The sequence below is a fragment of the Grus americana genome, chromosome 4 (assembly GCF_028858705.1).
Source record: "Grus americana isolate bGruAme1 chromosome 4, bGruAme1.mat, whole genome shotgun sequence".
NCBI classification, from domain to species: domain Eukaryota; kingdom Metazoa; phylum Chordata; class Aves; order Gruiformes; family Gruidae; genus Grus; species Grus americana.
Genome location: NC_072855.1, coordinates 46,996,999 through 47,013,935, shown reverse-complemented (window position 1 = coordinate 47,013,935; position 16,937 = coordinate 46,996,999). Strand labels below are relative to the sequence as shown.

The window sequence follows — 16,937 nt, the reverse complement described above, 5'->3', positions numbered from 1 at the left end:
ATAATAGTAATAATAAAATAAAACCTGTGGGAGTGTGTATGAGTGATAGAAAGTAAGAATTAAGACTGTAACTGCATTCTATCAGTCCTCAGTATGGCCACGGTCTCTCACAATTTCAGGGATAATGGTTTAAAAGAAGAGGAAGACATGGAGAAACTTTAAACCCTGAATTCAGAGGAAAACTAGGTCTCCCGTCTCCTATGTTCCATTTTCCTAGAAAAACGCACATAACTTGTTTTCCTCAAATGACCACCACATACTGTTTCCGATGTTTACCTCTTATTAGCTCATAATTTCCCACTTCTCTTTGCCACACATTGCCATATGGATTACCAACACAGTTTCTTGAAGAAATTAGGTTTTATCATCATTAACATTTGAACTTGTTCATGCATCCAGCATTAGGTACATACATTAGGTGGTAAATTTAGTAGGCTGATCTTTCTTTAAGTTATTTACATATGCAATACAAAGAGAAAACTTATGCAGCACATGGTATAGAGCACCTAAATCAGGCTCCTGCTCTGAACTGTCCTCCAGAAAAGCCTCTCTTTCCTTTAAATGAATAGTCAAATAGCAGATCAAGGAACATTACCTTCTTAAATTAAGCATAATTTAGCAATAAAATATTGTTTTGTTGTTTTACAGTGCTCCATTTGTATAGGAACAAATAAAGGACTCAGTACTCCCCAACCCACCAGCTAGCATGGCTGACAGTTGTGGAGGAGAAATTTTTAATAAACTAAACATCTTAGGGATCAACTGCAGTGTTTGTGCATATCTGTTCTGTTTCCATATTGTAACTGTTAATCTCTGTGGTTAGACTATGTGTGAAGGGCAGAATCAGGATGCATTAGATTTTAAGAAGTCTTTTTTGCTTTAGGATCAGACTCAACATGAAAGTAGAATCAGGTGCAAAATGTTCCAGAAAGTTGCCACTAAACAATACTGTGTAAATAGAATTGTTCTGTTCCAGTCATTAAATCTAATTAGGCTTGAGAAAAGGTGAATTTGGCCTCTCAAGGTAAATTATGTTATTGTATTAGTTATTAGCTTTAATTATACTGCAATACATGACTTTCACTGAAAACAAAATAATCCCTATTAATTTCATATTTTTTACTAACTTTGAGTGAAATTACTAGTGTGAAATGCTATATTCAAGACACTTATTTGAGATTTGACTGACCTAGATGACTGGTTTTGCTGTGATTTCATTTAGTATGGAATGCAGCTTGGAGAAGGTAGTCATTGCTTTTAGTTTTATCTGTTGGTCCTGATCTTGCAGTCATCACTGCTTGAATGTGTAAGGACTGTATATGCAAACATCTGCTCCATCCACCATTCTTCTGGCTGACTGTGACATGCCTATCCTCTGGTCAGCACTGTTTGCTGTTGCGTGTGTGCAAACAGCTTGAGGATTCAAGTGATCTGATTTGCCACATGTTCATTCAGAGGAGGGAAGAGTCCTGTTTTCTGGCATGTACCAATAAAAGCAAGCATAACCTGAGCCTGGACCCCTGATTTCAGGATGTGCCTTTCACTCAGGCTTTATAAATTGTGTTTGAGTGATCTTCAACACGTTGTTCATGCAGAGAGCAACTGTAGCTCAGCAAAGGTGTAATTATTCACCTGGAATTATAAAGACTCTCTAAAATCAGAAATACTTATTAGAATACAATATTTTTCAAGATGCAACTATCATGCCTGAATTCATCTTTCTGCTCTAAATGTATTCCTAGTCTTCATAGTAGCATTCCAGTTATTCACGAGTAGCAGAGTTTTAGTTTTTCATTTTTCCTTCATTTTTCTAGGTTATTCAACAGAGAAATGAGGAATGTGACCACATTCAGTTTTTAATTGAAGAAAAAGAGTCTAAAGAAGAGGACTACTATGAAGACCTTGACAGATTTGAAGAAAATGGTACCCAAGAGTCTCGCATCAGTCCCTATACTTTCTGCAAGGCCTTTCCTTTCCACATCATATTTGACAGAGATCTGGTGGTCACACAGTGTGGCAATGCTATATACAGAGTCCTTCCACAGGTTAGATGATTCTCATGCATGAATAATCATAGAGATTCCTAATGCTAGATGCATCACAGGTTTATTTTGAAGATGAATAGAATAGATTCAAGATTCTCAATCTAAACAGCATTCCTGTGTAACTGTATAATATTTACTACATTGTGCTGCTCTGTGAAAAAGAACTGAGAAATAAGCCCTAATTCTACAACAGCTTTGTTCCTTATGATCATGTCAGTGTGCAGTAAGAGAATAAGCTTGAGGAGAGAAAACCTTATCACCCCCACAATTTAGGTATTGGCTTGATACCTGATCCTTTATCGTAGCTCACTCCTAGGTACATTTGCTATGAAAGTGGCAGATAGCTCTTTAAAGTGGATGTGAGACAGTCAGTGCAACTTGGCCTGAAGTTCAAAAAATGGTCTTGCTCATACTACTGTATAGTGTAGCAGCAGGTACATAGTCCATATATATTACTTGACAGTAATGCCTTCAGATACTTAAGCTGTCAGATGCACAATAACTGAAGAGCAGAATAACAGAAGTTGTAGTATACTTTCTTGGCTTGTGCATCAAAAGCAGCAGTACTAACTAAGATGAGCCAAACTTTGTGATATGTATATACGTGTGTGTTCTGAACTGAATGCAGCTGCTACAATTTCTTCTGGTTATTTACAGTAAAAGAGTACTCAGAGGTCCATTTAATGTTATGTATTCTGTGTATGAATAGGATACCTCAGTTCTTGCCTGAAAGAGCTGACAGTGTTTCTAAAAATAAGCAACAGGGAAAAGCAGTAATATGAGGGAAGCAAAAGGTAAGATGATGAAAACATCAAACGATCTTTACAATTATGTAGGCCTAATGTTGCACATACTATGTTGTTTTTGAATCATTTACATACTTTTAAAATGCAATTTTATGCTGTTTGCTTTTTCCTGCAATTTGTTTTTGGTGATTTGTCTCAATTTTGCAGAAAAATTTGAAAGAAGAGCTTTGTAAGTAGCTCTGCCAGGTTTTTCCCAAGGGCTGTCACTGAACAGCTATAACTAACTATTCAGCCGACTGAGGATGGCTATCAGAATCCTTATTATCAGAGTTGATGCTTTAGAGAACAGCTTATTGAAAAGGCAGTTTGAAGGAGGTCACTTAGGAGGAAAATACTGGAAAGTATTTTTTTACTGTAGAGTGGGAATAGTTTGCCAGATAATGAATGTGATAGTCTAACACAATTTTACAAAGTCATTTTGCAGACTAGAATTGCACTTTGAAGTCAATATACTTCTAATATAAAACCCGTATTTTAAAACCCTTGTGGAGAAATGCATAAATTACATATTTTCTTCCATTCAGTATTGTTATCTAAGCAAATTGAATATAATTACCATGTATATTTTTATTATAAAGCATAACAATCTTCTTTTTTATTCTAGCTGCAGCCAGGAAATTGCAGTCTGTTGTCAGTTTTCTCCTTGGTCCGGCCTCATATTGACATTAGTTTCCATGGGATCCTCTCACATATTAATACAGTCTTTGTACTGAGGACAAAGGTAACTAGAGAATATTCACCTGGCTTTTCTTTAAGTAAGTATGCTTTGGAGAGATAAGAAGAAGTCCTGAAAGCTCAGAAGTCTTCAGAGAAAATTCTTTGCACAGTAGTACTCTCAGTCCCTTTTGAGTCTTGAGCCAAGAAAAAGTCACAGGTGTGAATTCATGTGTAGCTCTTACTTAAGTAGAATGCTTTATAGGAATGATGAAGTACATATACTTTGTGTCTGATGCTTTCTTTGCAAGGGGCCAACCCATTATGTGGCATTGTACCAAAGTAACTGTAAAAAGGCAATTACATTTACTTTTGCTTCATAACAATATGGGAGACAAATATGAAATGTCTTCTTGCTTGGGCTCATATGTTCATACACAGTTCTGTGTCCTTTTCTCTAGGGAGGACAGGAGAGGAGGCGGGTGATATGAACAAATGCAGCATGCAGAGTAGCACTTGACATAGTAATGTCAAGGAGCCTGTTTATTTATAGAAAACTGTACCTGAAAGAAACCAACAAGGTTTCTTAGAGATGCTCCCAGGCAGAGATACAACTTTATAGAATAGGCAGTACTTTTGTCAAACTATTGTTAAGAAATGACACAGAAGAAAGCAAGAAGTTGTGAACATGAATGTAAAGAAAGATACCATGCTTTATATCTTTGAGGTAGCAAATAATGGTATTAAAATATGCATAGTGTATGGTATTCAAATGAGAAATTAATTGGGTTTTAATGTAGGCTGTAACTCTGTTCCAATCATTCTGACTGCCTTCACAGTGAAGGCATTTATGTACGTGGCCTGGTGTGTAACACACGTACCATTGCCCTTATATAATTGTGACTTTTCATCACCAGGAGGGGCTGTTGGATGTGGAAAAGCTGGAGTGTGAAGATGAACTGACTGGCACAGAAATCAGCTGCTTACGCCTGAAAGGGCAAATGATCTACTTGCCGGAAGCAGACAGCATTCTCTTTCTTTGTTCGCCAAGGTACTTTAAACCTTAAGAGTTCTATAATATTGATTTTCATTTTACAATTACTAATTTTAAGAACACTTATGATAGTGGTACTACAGAGATTAATTGGTCCAAGTACTGATTTCATTGATTTTGATGTGTTTACACTAAAAGAGGGAGGAGCATTTAAACATCGGAACTTGACTGATTATTAAATAATTCAATATAAACATTGGGATGCTCTGGCCCATTTTGTGCAAATGGGAATTTCTCAGATTCCATGATTTTTGGCAAGTTTTGTCCTTTGTTTCTTACTCTGAGAGTGCTAAGAAATGTCAAAATGATTTGGTTTCCTATGTGGATTCATATATTTTTGCAGTAGTTTTAATGTAATAGAGCAGTGATGATTATAAGGTAGTGGTTGGAATGGGGGATTGAATGGAGGGCTTCTTTAGCTAAAAGCATGTTGAACTAACACATCAGATTGCAGTTATGATACGTTACTCTCCTGTGTAAAAGGAAGAGGGTGGATGAAGACAGAAAGGGAAGAAGCTACCTTAACATAATCTTGCTTTTATTTACGTACTGAAGTATGTACATTTGATATATTCATGGAACTCATCAATGAGAATTCTGTATTTAAATGCAAAAATCGTTGTGTTAACATGAATGAACACAAATAAGGTATTTCGTAGAAGGGATGTGTTGTACAGCTCATCACAAGCATAATCTTTCTTCTGTTTTTTCAGCAGCCTCTGCTGTTCATTTGACTTTTAAATGCTCCTTTGGCAAGTTTAATTGTACCCATATTATTAGACATTTCTTCACATTGCAGTGTGATGAACTTGGATGATTTAACCAGAAGAGGTTTATATCTGAGTGATATTCCATTGCATGATGCTACCCGTGATCTGGTTCTTTTGGGAGAGCAGTTCAGAGAGGAATATAAACTGACTCAAGAGCTTGAGATCCTCACCGACAGACTGCAGCACACACTGCGTGCACTGGAAGATGAAAAGAAAAAGACAGACACGTAAGAACCAAATCTTGATTTTGAGCTGAAACAGTCACAGCAATATATTATTTATAGCTACCTTCTTCAAAGAGTAAGAGAGTCTTGGAAGGAATATGAGAGATATGCGAGGCCGATAATTTTGGAATCAAGAAAGAACATTTTACTTTTAACACCTCATAGGGTTTGTCTTTATTTAGATTGTCAAATGTCATCTGCAGTCTAGGCTGTTACATGCACAGGTGTTTTGATGGCTCCTGCCCTGACAGGGAAAGTTATGTGAAGTGAACTGACAATCCTTTTTGCATTGTGAATTACCTAAAACAGCAGTTTTGCAAACTTTCTTACATGCAGTCCCTGTGGCCAAGATGTATTTGATGAATGCCCAAATGCTACTATTTGACAGAGTTCTGTCAAATACCAGCTGTAGACCACTTTGTCTTTCTGGACTGCCACGCTCACAGGTTAATAGAACGGGAACACACATCTTATAAGCCTCGAAAGCAGTCTTATCTAAAAGGTGAAGTTTTGCAATAGGCTAATGCTATGAATTTCATTTTATAGTTACCTGTAGAAATGGATTTGGGTCTACCTAGATAATACTGCTATCTAGATATAAGTACATAACAATAATAAAGTGAATGTATTGGGCCTCAAATTGGCAGCTCAGTTCAAGGACTACTGGCAGGTAAATCAAAGAAAAGTTTGTGTGACAAGCAGTGTGGGGTTGATGGCTGACTCTTGTTTAAAAAACATAGTTCCCATCTCTGTAATAGAATTTCTTGTTGATTGTACTTGTTTACTAGTAGAATTAACATTTTTTGTGCTATGAATTTTATTGACAGATATTCTTTTTCTGTAGTAGTGTAATGGAGATTATTGTAAAAAGACTTGAAAAGGGTGGATCGAAGAGTCAGAGAGAAAAGAAGCCTAAAAAATATTTTTTCTATTCGTTCCTTTTGACTTGCTTTATAAATTCATTTTATCTTCAGGAATTCTAGCCGCCTTGGCAGCCGCTGGAACAGTGTCGGTTACTACATCATGTGCCAACAGTATTCACTGATTATAACTCATGCAGTAGTGAACTTGCCAAAAATGCAACTAATGAGGGTTTGTGCAGGATGCTGTGTGCAAAATGATGCTCAAGATTTGTGAAAAAGTCACAGATCTTCAGCTTGCCCACTTAGCTGTGGGAGGAGGGAAATACACCTTAAGAAGGCAGTTAGAAAGTTGAAGGAATACACATGAGAGTAGGGTGAAGCTCTCCCTTTGTGATTTGGATTTTATTTGCATAATTTGTAATATGAACAAGTGCTAATATTGTTTAGACTATTAATTATAGAACATGCAATAAACCCTAAAAGCAGCATTCTCAACAGAAGAGGAAGCATTTAGCAATGCATGAATTGATCAAAGTGGAAAACTGTTTGATCTCTTCATGGCCTTTTTTGTAGTTTTTATGGCTCTGTGAGTAAAACCAGATTATATGAGCTGAGGATATGGCAGAAATGCTTAAGCAATAAGCAAAAATGATCCAAGACACTATTAACAGATCATGTCATAAGAATTAGTAATATATGCCTCACTCTGTTGGTAATTTAGATGTATTAATGTGTGTTTGAATGTCATGGCTTTAGGTATGCTGATGTAGATCAGTTCCTGTTTCCCAAATAGCATATTCTTCAGTAAACATCTTTTATGTTGCTCTTTGATGATGCAAGTATGTTATAAACCCTATGGGAGGTACTAAGTTAATATTTGAAGAGTGCTGATGTAAAGACCTTTCTCCACATTCTTTCTGTTTTGCTTGTGCCTTTCTTTTCTTACACGTTTAGATTACTGTACTCTGTTCTACCACCATCAGTGGCAAATGAGCTGAGACACAAGCGTCCTGTTCCAGCTAAGCGGTATGACAATGTGACCATTCTTTTCAGTGGCATTGTTGGATTCAATGCCTTCTGTAGTAAACATGCCTCTGGAGAGGGAGCCATGAAGATTGTTAATCTTTTAAATGACCTTTACACAAGATTTGATATTCTGACTGATTCACGAAGGAATCCATTTGTTTATAAGGTAAGCAGAAGATTTTCAAAGTATTTAATCTGTGACTTTTCAGTAATTTACTATCGTGTCACTCTTTTCCATCCTTTGGATTTTAGGCTTTAAAAAAAAATAGTTATGTTCTCAGTCTTTGAACTGTGTTACCTGGTACTACATAGCTAAAGAAGAGTATGTTGTTTATCTCTAAATGTATGAAGGAACATAAAAGGCTTAGTTCTCAGCAGGATTTCTGTACAGTTATCCATTAGGTGGATATATAAATCTACTTCCACATTTAGTAGATGTGAACACTTCTACAAGCAGTTTGTGGTTCTGCTGACCCTGTGCTTTAAGTTTTTCAGTCATATACCTGGGTCTCCTGGTTGTAAATTATAACTTATTTTTCAGTTATTCAATATGAATTTCATTCCTTCATTAGGAATGAGGTGTAGTTGCAGTTGCGGCTGGTAGCAGGTAGATAGGTAGAGATAGATAGATATATCCCACGTACATGCGTATGCTTGTGCATTTATATGTATAAGATTCATTCCTAGCTTTTACTAGAAATCAATTTTATGTCCTGTACCAAGTGAATTGAGGGTGTGAGTCAAAACAAACGTAGTGCTCAGTTTCTACAGAAATTCAGAAGACCCCAAAAGAGAGGCTCAAGTTCACACAATCACAGTGTCATTTTAATTTGTTACGTTGTGGGCATATAATACATTCTCTTCAATAACAAGCATAGATGATGGGAATTAGGATTGTTTGAATGAAAGTGAAGGGAAACTTTGAAAGGACAAACAATCTTGAAGGATGCACACAATAATAAAGTAATTGAAAAATATATATCTTGATAGGTGGAGACAGTTGGAGACAAGTATATGACAGTGAGTGGTCTACCGGAGCCTTGCATTCATCATGCACGATCTATCTGCCACCTGGCATTGGATATGATGGAAATAGCAGGCCAAGTTCAAGTTGATGGTGAGCCTGTACAGGTTAGTAATTGTGTGGGCTTGAATGAAGAGCCCATTCTTTGATATGATGATAATGCTTTGAAACATGGCAATGCTCAAGTCCCAGTCCATGCAAGCTTTGTTGTTAGATTTTGAGACTGATATCTACAAATCATATGAAGAGGCACATGTAGACGTGACGTGTGTTTCCCAGACCTTAAAATGTAATTATTGTGCTTAACCTTTTTAAAGGACTAATTTAAGTCTGTATCATTTATGTCTGTTTTCTGATCATTTCAATCTAATCAACATATTCTTACTGCGCATCAAATACAATTCGTTGAGTCTTCTTCATCTCAATGAAGAGAACAATAATATTCCCTCACTGATATTTTTGATCATGCTTCAGATCCTCACGTCAGCATGAGAAACTATTGCATTAAAAAGAAAAGTACAGTTCCATAGGCAGTTACGGCAATGATTGCTGGCAACAATGTATATTAGTGAAAGTTCACTCATTGTGGGATTTTATGAAGATGTTGTGGCATTAATACAGATCTGGGGAGGCTGCATTGACCTGTCCTCATCAGAAGGCTGTGAGAGCAAAATAAGTAATGAGTGTGATGAATGTTTCTATTTACATGATGTTATTGATTTAACACCTAGCCTAGATCTGTGTACTTTGTCACTAAGCAAAGTGAGAAGGTTTGATTTGAGGCTTTACAATGACTGTAACATGCTATAAGAATGAGCTTCTCCAAACCCCTGTCCTATCTCTTGAGTTTTTAAATGCAAAATACCATGATGTTTCCTCTGAGAAACATCTTTTTTTCTTGACCTACACCATCCATTTCTGCATCTTCTGAGCACTCATTAAACACAGACCTTCAGAGTATGCCTCTCTTCCCACTTATTTTAATTTCACAGTATGTAATAGCAGCATGGCATGGTGCATGCTGGAAAAATACGGAGTTTGTCCTTTCATGTGGGAGGCAGAGCCATGACACTGCACTACAATAAAGAAAAGTGACACAAAACACAAAATGCAAGGCTTTGAAGAAGCAGGAGTGGCACACTGAAAAAATAAACTCTAGTAGACAGAAATGGCATAATACCTGTATTTAGTCAGAAGCATCAGATTAGTTACATTGATTTTGAATATTCAAACTTTATTTTTTCTCTCTAAAGATAACAATAGGAATCCATACTGGTGAGGTAGTCACAGGTGTCATAGGCCAAAGGATGCCACGTTACTGTCTCTTTGGAAATACTGTCAATCTAACAAGCAGAACAGAAACTACTGGAGAAAAGGGAAGGATCAATGTCTCTGAATATACTTACAGGTGAGTGATGCAGTATTTTTATTGGTGTTGATATCTTAAAAGAAATCAATTTGTCAGCATGACGTCAAAGTGTCTTTGGAGTTGAAAGTTACAGGACTCCTGCAACACATTGTTTAAGTACATAAGTTCTCATGAAACTATGTGGCAGACTGCATTATGATATGTTATTGGTATGCAAATATAATAATGATCTAGAGATAGATTTGACTCTTGTTAATTTGATCGCATATCTGTGGCATGTTTAATATTTTATATAGTGTGTGGCGTGCATGCATAGTACATACATTTACATGTTTTCTCTTTCAATTTCAGGTGTCTTATGACACCAGAAAATTCAGACCCTCAGTTCCACCTGGAGTACAGGGGTCCGGTTTCTATGAAGGGTAAAAAAGAACCAATGCAGGTTTGGTTTTTGTCCAGAAAGAGTACAGAGACAGAGGTATGACTAACCAGAGTGTAATTATTTTTTTTAAACAAGGCATAAACATGACAAATTTAATCTAAACCACTGAGATCCATTTGCATTTGCCAAAACTAAATGTTCCCTAGAAAAAATGAAGAGTTTTGTACAACAGTATTTCATTAATGCGTTTACTATCTTGACAGCACATTAAAGTCCTTCATTATTTGTCTTTGCAGTTTGTGCAGTCCCTGAAAGAATACTTTTGTATTTTAAAAAGTCCTTGAGGGAATGCCAAGTGTTTAAATATTTATATCTCCCTCCTCTTACAGATTTCTCCACTGTACTAGATTTTGCAGCATAATGTCCATTTCTGTTTAGCTGACATGTCTGGTTATCAGCACTTCAAAATTCATCATTTATTTTCTTACAATGAGTGCATAAATGTGCCTTCAAATACTTAGGCAACAGTCCAGCACCTACTTGCAGGCAGGTTCACACCTGATATGTGTGGTGGTCTGTTAACCCCAGATGGATCTGCTTGTTCAGAGACTGTTGCATGATAGAGGTCTTGCTTTAGAAATAATACAGGCTGAAAACTATTTCTTCTAATGACATATGAGCCTGAATCCTCTTCTCGAAGTGATATAGGGTAAAGCATTTCAAGCACTGAGTAGTCTTTAAGTTTATGCCTCAATTTCAGAAGTCTGGCCATGTATTAACCAAAATCTCATTAAAAACCAATGAGATATATATTCATAAGTGTGCTACAAACTTAGACACTTAATCAGGTTACAGTATGCCAGCTGATTTGCCATAGCTGAGCAGATGCATACATCCCATCCATTACCAACAGGGAGAAAAAGGATAAAAGTAATTTACGTAGCTTGAATATTGTCCTGAAGTAATACAAAAAGAAAGAGTTTTAAACTAATCTCATCTTAAAAATACACTTGAATAAAATAATGAAAGTCATCAGTTACCTTGTCTGAAATAGTTCTTGTAAGTCACAGGAAATTAATTACACGTCTGAATACTCATATGCTTCTGAAAATGAAGTTTCAGCTGTTAACCTGTTTGGGCTCTCAAGGATATCTAATCCAGATTTATTACCACTGGCACCTAAGTATATGAATACTGACTTTTTAATTGTAACTCCCATATTAACCTGCCATATTGAACTTCAGGGGAGAGCTTGTACTTTAACTCTGCTGAAGTCTGTATTTTAGTATATATTACTTTATGATAATATTCTGGGTGCCACTTTTGATAATACTTTTCTATTTTTATTCTATATGAAGATTAACTATAATTTCACAAGGCTACCATTCTTTCAAATATATAGTTGTATTTAAAATATATTTTAATTAAACACCTTTCACTTTTTTCTGATTATAAATTATGTCCTATCCTTTGTAGCAGGGCACATTGCAATTTTAAATATAAAATTTCATAGGGGTACTGAGTCAGGTGGGTATTTTCCTTGTTTCAGCTTCACATGTGTTTTAATATGAATATAGGGTTCAGATAGTTTAGAATTTTAAATATTGCAATTTTCTTTTAGAGATCTTGTACAACAGTTGGTTTTGTTAATCCTGAGAGGTACTTGCTGATACTATTATCTAGCAATTGAGCTTTGTAGTGGGGGACATGAGGGGGCAGAAATAAACCTGACAGAAAAATACTGTCAGTCTGATTTTCAGGAGCACCTAAGACTCACAGTTTAAGCACACTCAAAAAGTCCAATTTTTGTTAGTTTTAGTTAATTCTGAAATTCAGTTATACATGTAATTCTTATAGATAGAAGGACTTCTCCCATCACAGGTAGCTCTTCTAAATCGTAGTAAGTTTGGGAGAATAGGATACTATAAAGATACATGCATGTGGTGATTGGAACTGATAATCATTTTGTCAGAGGTGATTTTGAAAAGTGAAAGAGTATAATCATCTAATCTTTTAAATCTTTTTCACTCCCTGCGCAATTTCATCTGTCCATACACAAAAAGATGCACTGAGTTTTACTGCTTTAAGATTTTCTAAACTGTTTGCAGTTTCTCTTTGTCTTGTGAAGGTACTCTTCATGTTACTTCTGGCACTTTATAGGCTGTACATAATAGTTGTAATCCAAAAGCAGAAATCAAATTACCAACTTTTTATGTTTGATTACCTTAGAGTAATTGCTTTGCTTTAGACAAGGGTGTAGTCTTGGTTTTCTTTCCAGAATCTTATTCTCTCTGACCTTTCAAACACATTCACATGCTAATGTATTATCATGTGCAGTGCCGTTAATTTCAGGGGGACTGTTCATAACAATAAATATGGCATGTTAACATAAATTCAGAAACTATATGGTAAATTTCCTGAAAGGTCACTCCAGAATATTACAAGAAGTGGCTTATAGAAGTAAACATGAAAATATTTCTTAAATAATCCTGAAGATATTTCTGCTGATTATTCTTTTACTGTGAAGTTTTCTACCTCCAGTGTCTTTAAATCTAGCATAAATTCACATTAGTAATATATTCTCCTTTTCATTGTATTCCTTAGAGAATGATTAGCTTAGCATTTGCAAATCTATCAGCGTAATATTTTACCCTGAAGCCCAGTAATAAATATATGGTGAGGAAAGAGGACAAAATACTTACAGCTGGCATAGAGATGTGAAACGAAGGCTTAAAATATGCTGTCTATCTGCTAGGCCTGTAGAAAATGATAGGGTTGGAGCAGCTCAGCATACCTCAAACTTGGTTCCTAAGTTGGCATCTCTAATATCAGTCACCATGAACAGTATTTACTTCTGAGAATGACCTGATTTACAAGAATCACTGTTGGTTTGGAGTGCTGCTCCTTTACTTTTTTCCATTGAAGATCTCTCTTCCATGATACCATTACAGCAAAAATTAGAATTGCATCAGAAATATACATGAAACAAAAGCAACTGTGACCAGTTACTCATTTTGCATCTGCTTGTTTGCATGTTATAAGATTAATATTTACTATAATTATTTTAGCAGAGGTTCAGCTGCAGCTTCCCTCTTGAGAAACAGATTTGTTGTAAAAACTAAAGCTTGCAGAGAGCCTCAGATGTCTGACTGCAGTTTCCATCATTCCCCACCTTCAAATATCTTTCTCTTCTGCCCTGTCCCCATATTACTAATGGGAACAAGTTAAAGTATCTTGGTCAGAGCTGGTAGTTCATCAGGGAATGTAGGAATTGTTACATTCCTACATCCAACACATGCAAAAGAAGTACGTGCATTACCTATATTGTGTTTTATTGTTTTTATTATTTCCTAATATTGGTTGCAAGTTGTAAAATGTATTTTGTCGCTGCATTGACCAACCATGTTGTTGCTTCAAAGAAAATCCCTTACTTCTCAAATTCTACTTGCATGCACTCAAGGAAACAAAGCAAGATGCTTTCTGAGCTGAGGGAAGAGGAAGAGGACGCTGAATAGGGTGCAATACTGTCTCCAAATAGGGTGCCAGGCAGTAAGGTTGAGTTATGGATGTTACTTCACGTCATATCTCCCATTGCCATGTGCAGTACCATTGTCTTTTGCCCTACTCCTGAAATCATACTCACCCTTTTTCTCCAGGCTCGCTTGCTATTTTTTTTTCCCCTTAATATTTGGTATGGTTATATCTCTGCTATGAGCATGTATTTCAAGCTTTCCTTTTTTTTGATATGCATTTTTGCACGTCAGTGATGTGGCCCTTCCTATCACCAGATAATATTGAATAAAATTTTGTAGTATGCACGCCACAACTAACCACTTCAATCTGATGCTTCACATCTTCATCTTCATCTCTGAAGTATAGTGGTTACGTGAATCCGTGACATTTCTGAAAAGATAGGTACTTCAGTTGTTGGGCAGAACAATGAACCTAAAGAACTATTTTTAAAAATAATACCTAAAGCAGCATTATGAAAATTATTGTATAAATGTTATTTATCAGATTTAGTTCTGCTATTGCCATGCTTCCCATTCAATTTGTGAATAACACTTGATGCACTGTAAATTTCTGGTTAGGAAAAGGTTCCTCTTTTGATACCATCCTGCATTTTCCCTTTGTAGACACTATGTAAACATTTTCTATATTGAAAGGGGGCAGTTGTTTGTCTGATACTGCCAATGTACTTCTGCTGAAATGCTGTTCACGCATTGTATTTCTCAATGATTTATATTAACTAAATTAAGTTGTCATGTTAATAATAGATTGCTGGACAATTTTAGACCATCTGTAGTGCTTTGATTCTTTTCTGATGGAGCCCCCAGAATTGAAAGGTGTGCTGCCGGGACATGGTTGTCATGGTTGCCTTTTGCTTTGGTCTCTCTGATTTTCAGAAAGGATCTTATTTTATTCCTTGGGAGTACCTGATAATTTTTTAGGCATCCTGGCATAATTAAGGGATGTAAATAAAGCTTGTAAGGGGACATAGTGTCTTTTATGAGCTGATACAGTTAGTAAAAGTGGACAAGGCTTCGTATGCATAGACCTTCCATAACTTCAACATACCATGCATTTTTATGTGAATAATATCTGTTCTTATCTGACTGATAATTTCTGAATATTTGCATTATAAAATAGGATCGTGCAATTACTTTGTGTATAAAAATTGTCTATATCTAGTATACCTTATCAGCACAGAATATATATGTATAAATGTTTCATGTTAATGTGCAAAAGAAACTGCAATAAATTATTTTTTCCACTGACTTATAGAAATTCTGGCATTTTCTTTTCGGTGAAAGCTGCGTTTCATTGTTTGATACAAAACAAGTATGTTCTCCATTCCATAATTTGAAGTCCAAGTTTAAATAATTTATTAAGTCATTGTTGCAATGTTTCCAAATGTCCAAGAATCTCCCACATTCTGGTTAATGGTTCACGTCCTCAGATTAAAGTGGTGTTCAAAATGTGTAGATTAATGCTCCAAAAATAGTAGCTGAGGTCACAAAAATGCATACATTCCTTTGAAACTCTTGTAAAATATTTAACAAATAAAAATTATTGGCCGTCCACTTTAAGCAGGATGTACATTACCAACCAAAGCTTTAGGAATGGGAAATGAAGAGAAGAAGCCACATACATTCCTTTCCATCATCTCACTGTCGGACAGCAATGCATCCCAGCACTTTGTGAGAGATTGCCCTTGCTCTAATAGATACGTAACAGCAATTTGCACTTAAAGTTGATCAAGCTCACCAAAACTTTAATGGTGACTTGAAACGGCATGGGATTTGTGATAGCCGTGGTTGGGCATTGACATAATTCATTCAAATGGCTGTGAAGTAACTGAAGTTTCTGTATTACGCTTCAAGCTGAAGGAAGATGGTATGCCAGAAAACTCAAATAATGCTCTGAGTTTATATTTTACCTTCTTATTCATTTCAAAGTATTAAAGTTTGTGTTAAGCTACTCTGTAACATAACCAATTCCTTAAAGCACTAGAATAATGGCTCATATATTGTGTTCACGTGAGATATTTTTATCTCAAGGACACCAGTATGATTTAGGCACTTAACCACTTTTATTTCTAAAACTGGTCTTCACTTAAATGTCACATTCAGCTACTGAAATTATAATTTGGTTAAATATTACTCTCAGATAACAGTTAAAAACTTCTGCAGGTATTTAATTCTTTTCTGTGTGCTCTTTTGCCTCTTTTAACTATAGTGATTTACTTTTGAACAGAAGCTCTCTAGCTGAAACACGAGGCAGAGTAATTACCAAAGTCTGTTTCAAAGACGTTTACAAATGCATCTGTTTTATTTTAGTATTTTTTGTATAAAAGTTGAAACAAGGATAAGAAAGGGGAAAGCAGCGATGAAATTACCTATTATGGAATGCTTAGCTGTTTGTAATCTTCTGGATCATACGCTTTCCTTTGAATTCAGATACGCAAAAGAATTTGGGTTTCTGTGGTATTACTAACTAGGGCTGTGGCCATGCAGGGGACTATGCTACTCTACTATCTTAAAGCTGGCACAGCCATAATGCAAAACTGAGTATTCTGATTGTTGCTAGTGTTTCTTGGATAATATGCTGCCCTTTTTTCCTAATACAGGGCTTGAAAAACAGCAGAAGGACTCTCACTGGCTTCAGTAAACCTTGAGGCAAGCTTATTAAGTGCATACTGTCACTCTTCAGAAGTTACATTATAAAGACTTCCACAACCAATGAGGCCATTTGATAATATGGCCCATATTTTTAGAAGCTGATCTTTTAATTGACCTTACCCATGTGAAATTCTATCAAAACTTGATGGTTTTTAATTTACATGTGTAGGCAGATATGTATGTTTACTTTTTTTAGCAAAAATATTATCAATTCTAGCATAGTAAGAGGGATATATTATTACTATATTTATTTTTTAATCACCAGTACACTTCTCACAGGCTCTGTTGGGATGTTGCAAGTTATGAGCCTTATGCAGTCAATTTTTATTTATGTTTGTATGCCATAAGGTAAAAATCCAGTCCTCAGTGGGAACAAACTCAGGGAACATAATTTCTTGTTTGATAATCTTGGGGGAAAAAACAGAATGATAAACAATGAATGAGACACACATTTGGATATCTATTTACAGTTTTATTGCAACAATTATTCTTGTATTTTTTACTTACAAAAAGAAATTAAAATGTACTACTGTGGTTA

The 16,937-nt window shown here is 35.7% G+C and overlaps 1 protein-coding gene across 1 annotated transcript in view; it reads left to right on the top strand.

Moving 5' to 3' along the window:
* GUCY1B1 (guanylate cyclase 1 soluble subunit beta 1) overlaps window positions 1-14,995 on the top strand; it is a 44,316-nt gene extending 29,321 nt beyond the window's left edge. Inside the window, exons 6-14 of the mRNA XM_054824519.1 lie at window positions 1,815-2,045; window positions 3,456-3,572; window positions 4,423-4,556; window positions 5,359-5,556; window positions 7,371-7,608; window positions 8,433-8,573; window positions 9,720-9,874; window positions 10,187-10,313; window positions 13,678-14,995. Coding sequence (XP_054680494.1) covers window positions 1,815-2,045; window positions 3,456-3,572; window positions 4,423-4,556; window positions 5,359-5,556; window positions 7,371-7,608; window positions 8,433-8,573; window positions 9,720-9,874; window positions 10,187-10,313; window positions 13,678-13,701 — 1,365 coding nt within the window. The 3' untranslated portion in view covers window positions 13,702-14,995. The remainder of the gene's footprint in view (window positions 1-1,814; window positions 2,046-3,455; window positions 3,573-4,422; window positions 4,557-5,358; window positions 5,557-7,370; window positions 7,609-8,432; window positions 8,574-9,719; window positions 9,875-10,186; window positions 10,314-13,677) is intronic.
* Window positions 14,996-16,937: the final 1,942 nt, after the last annotated feature.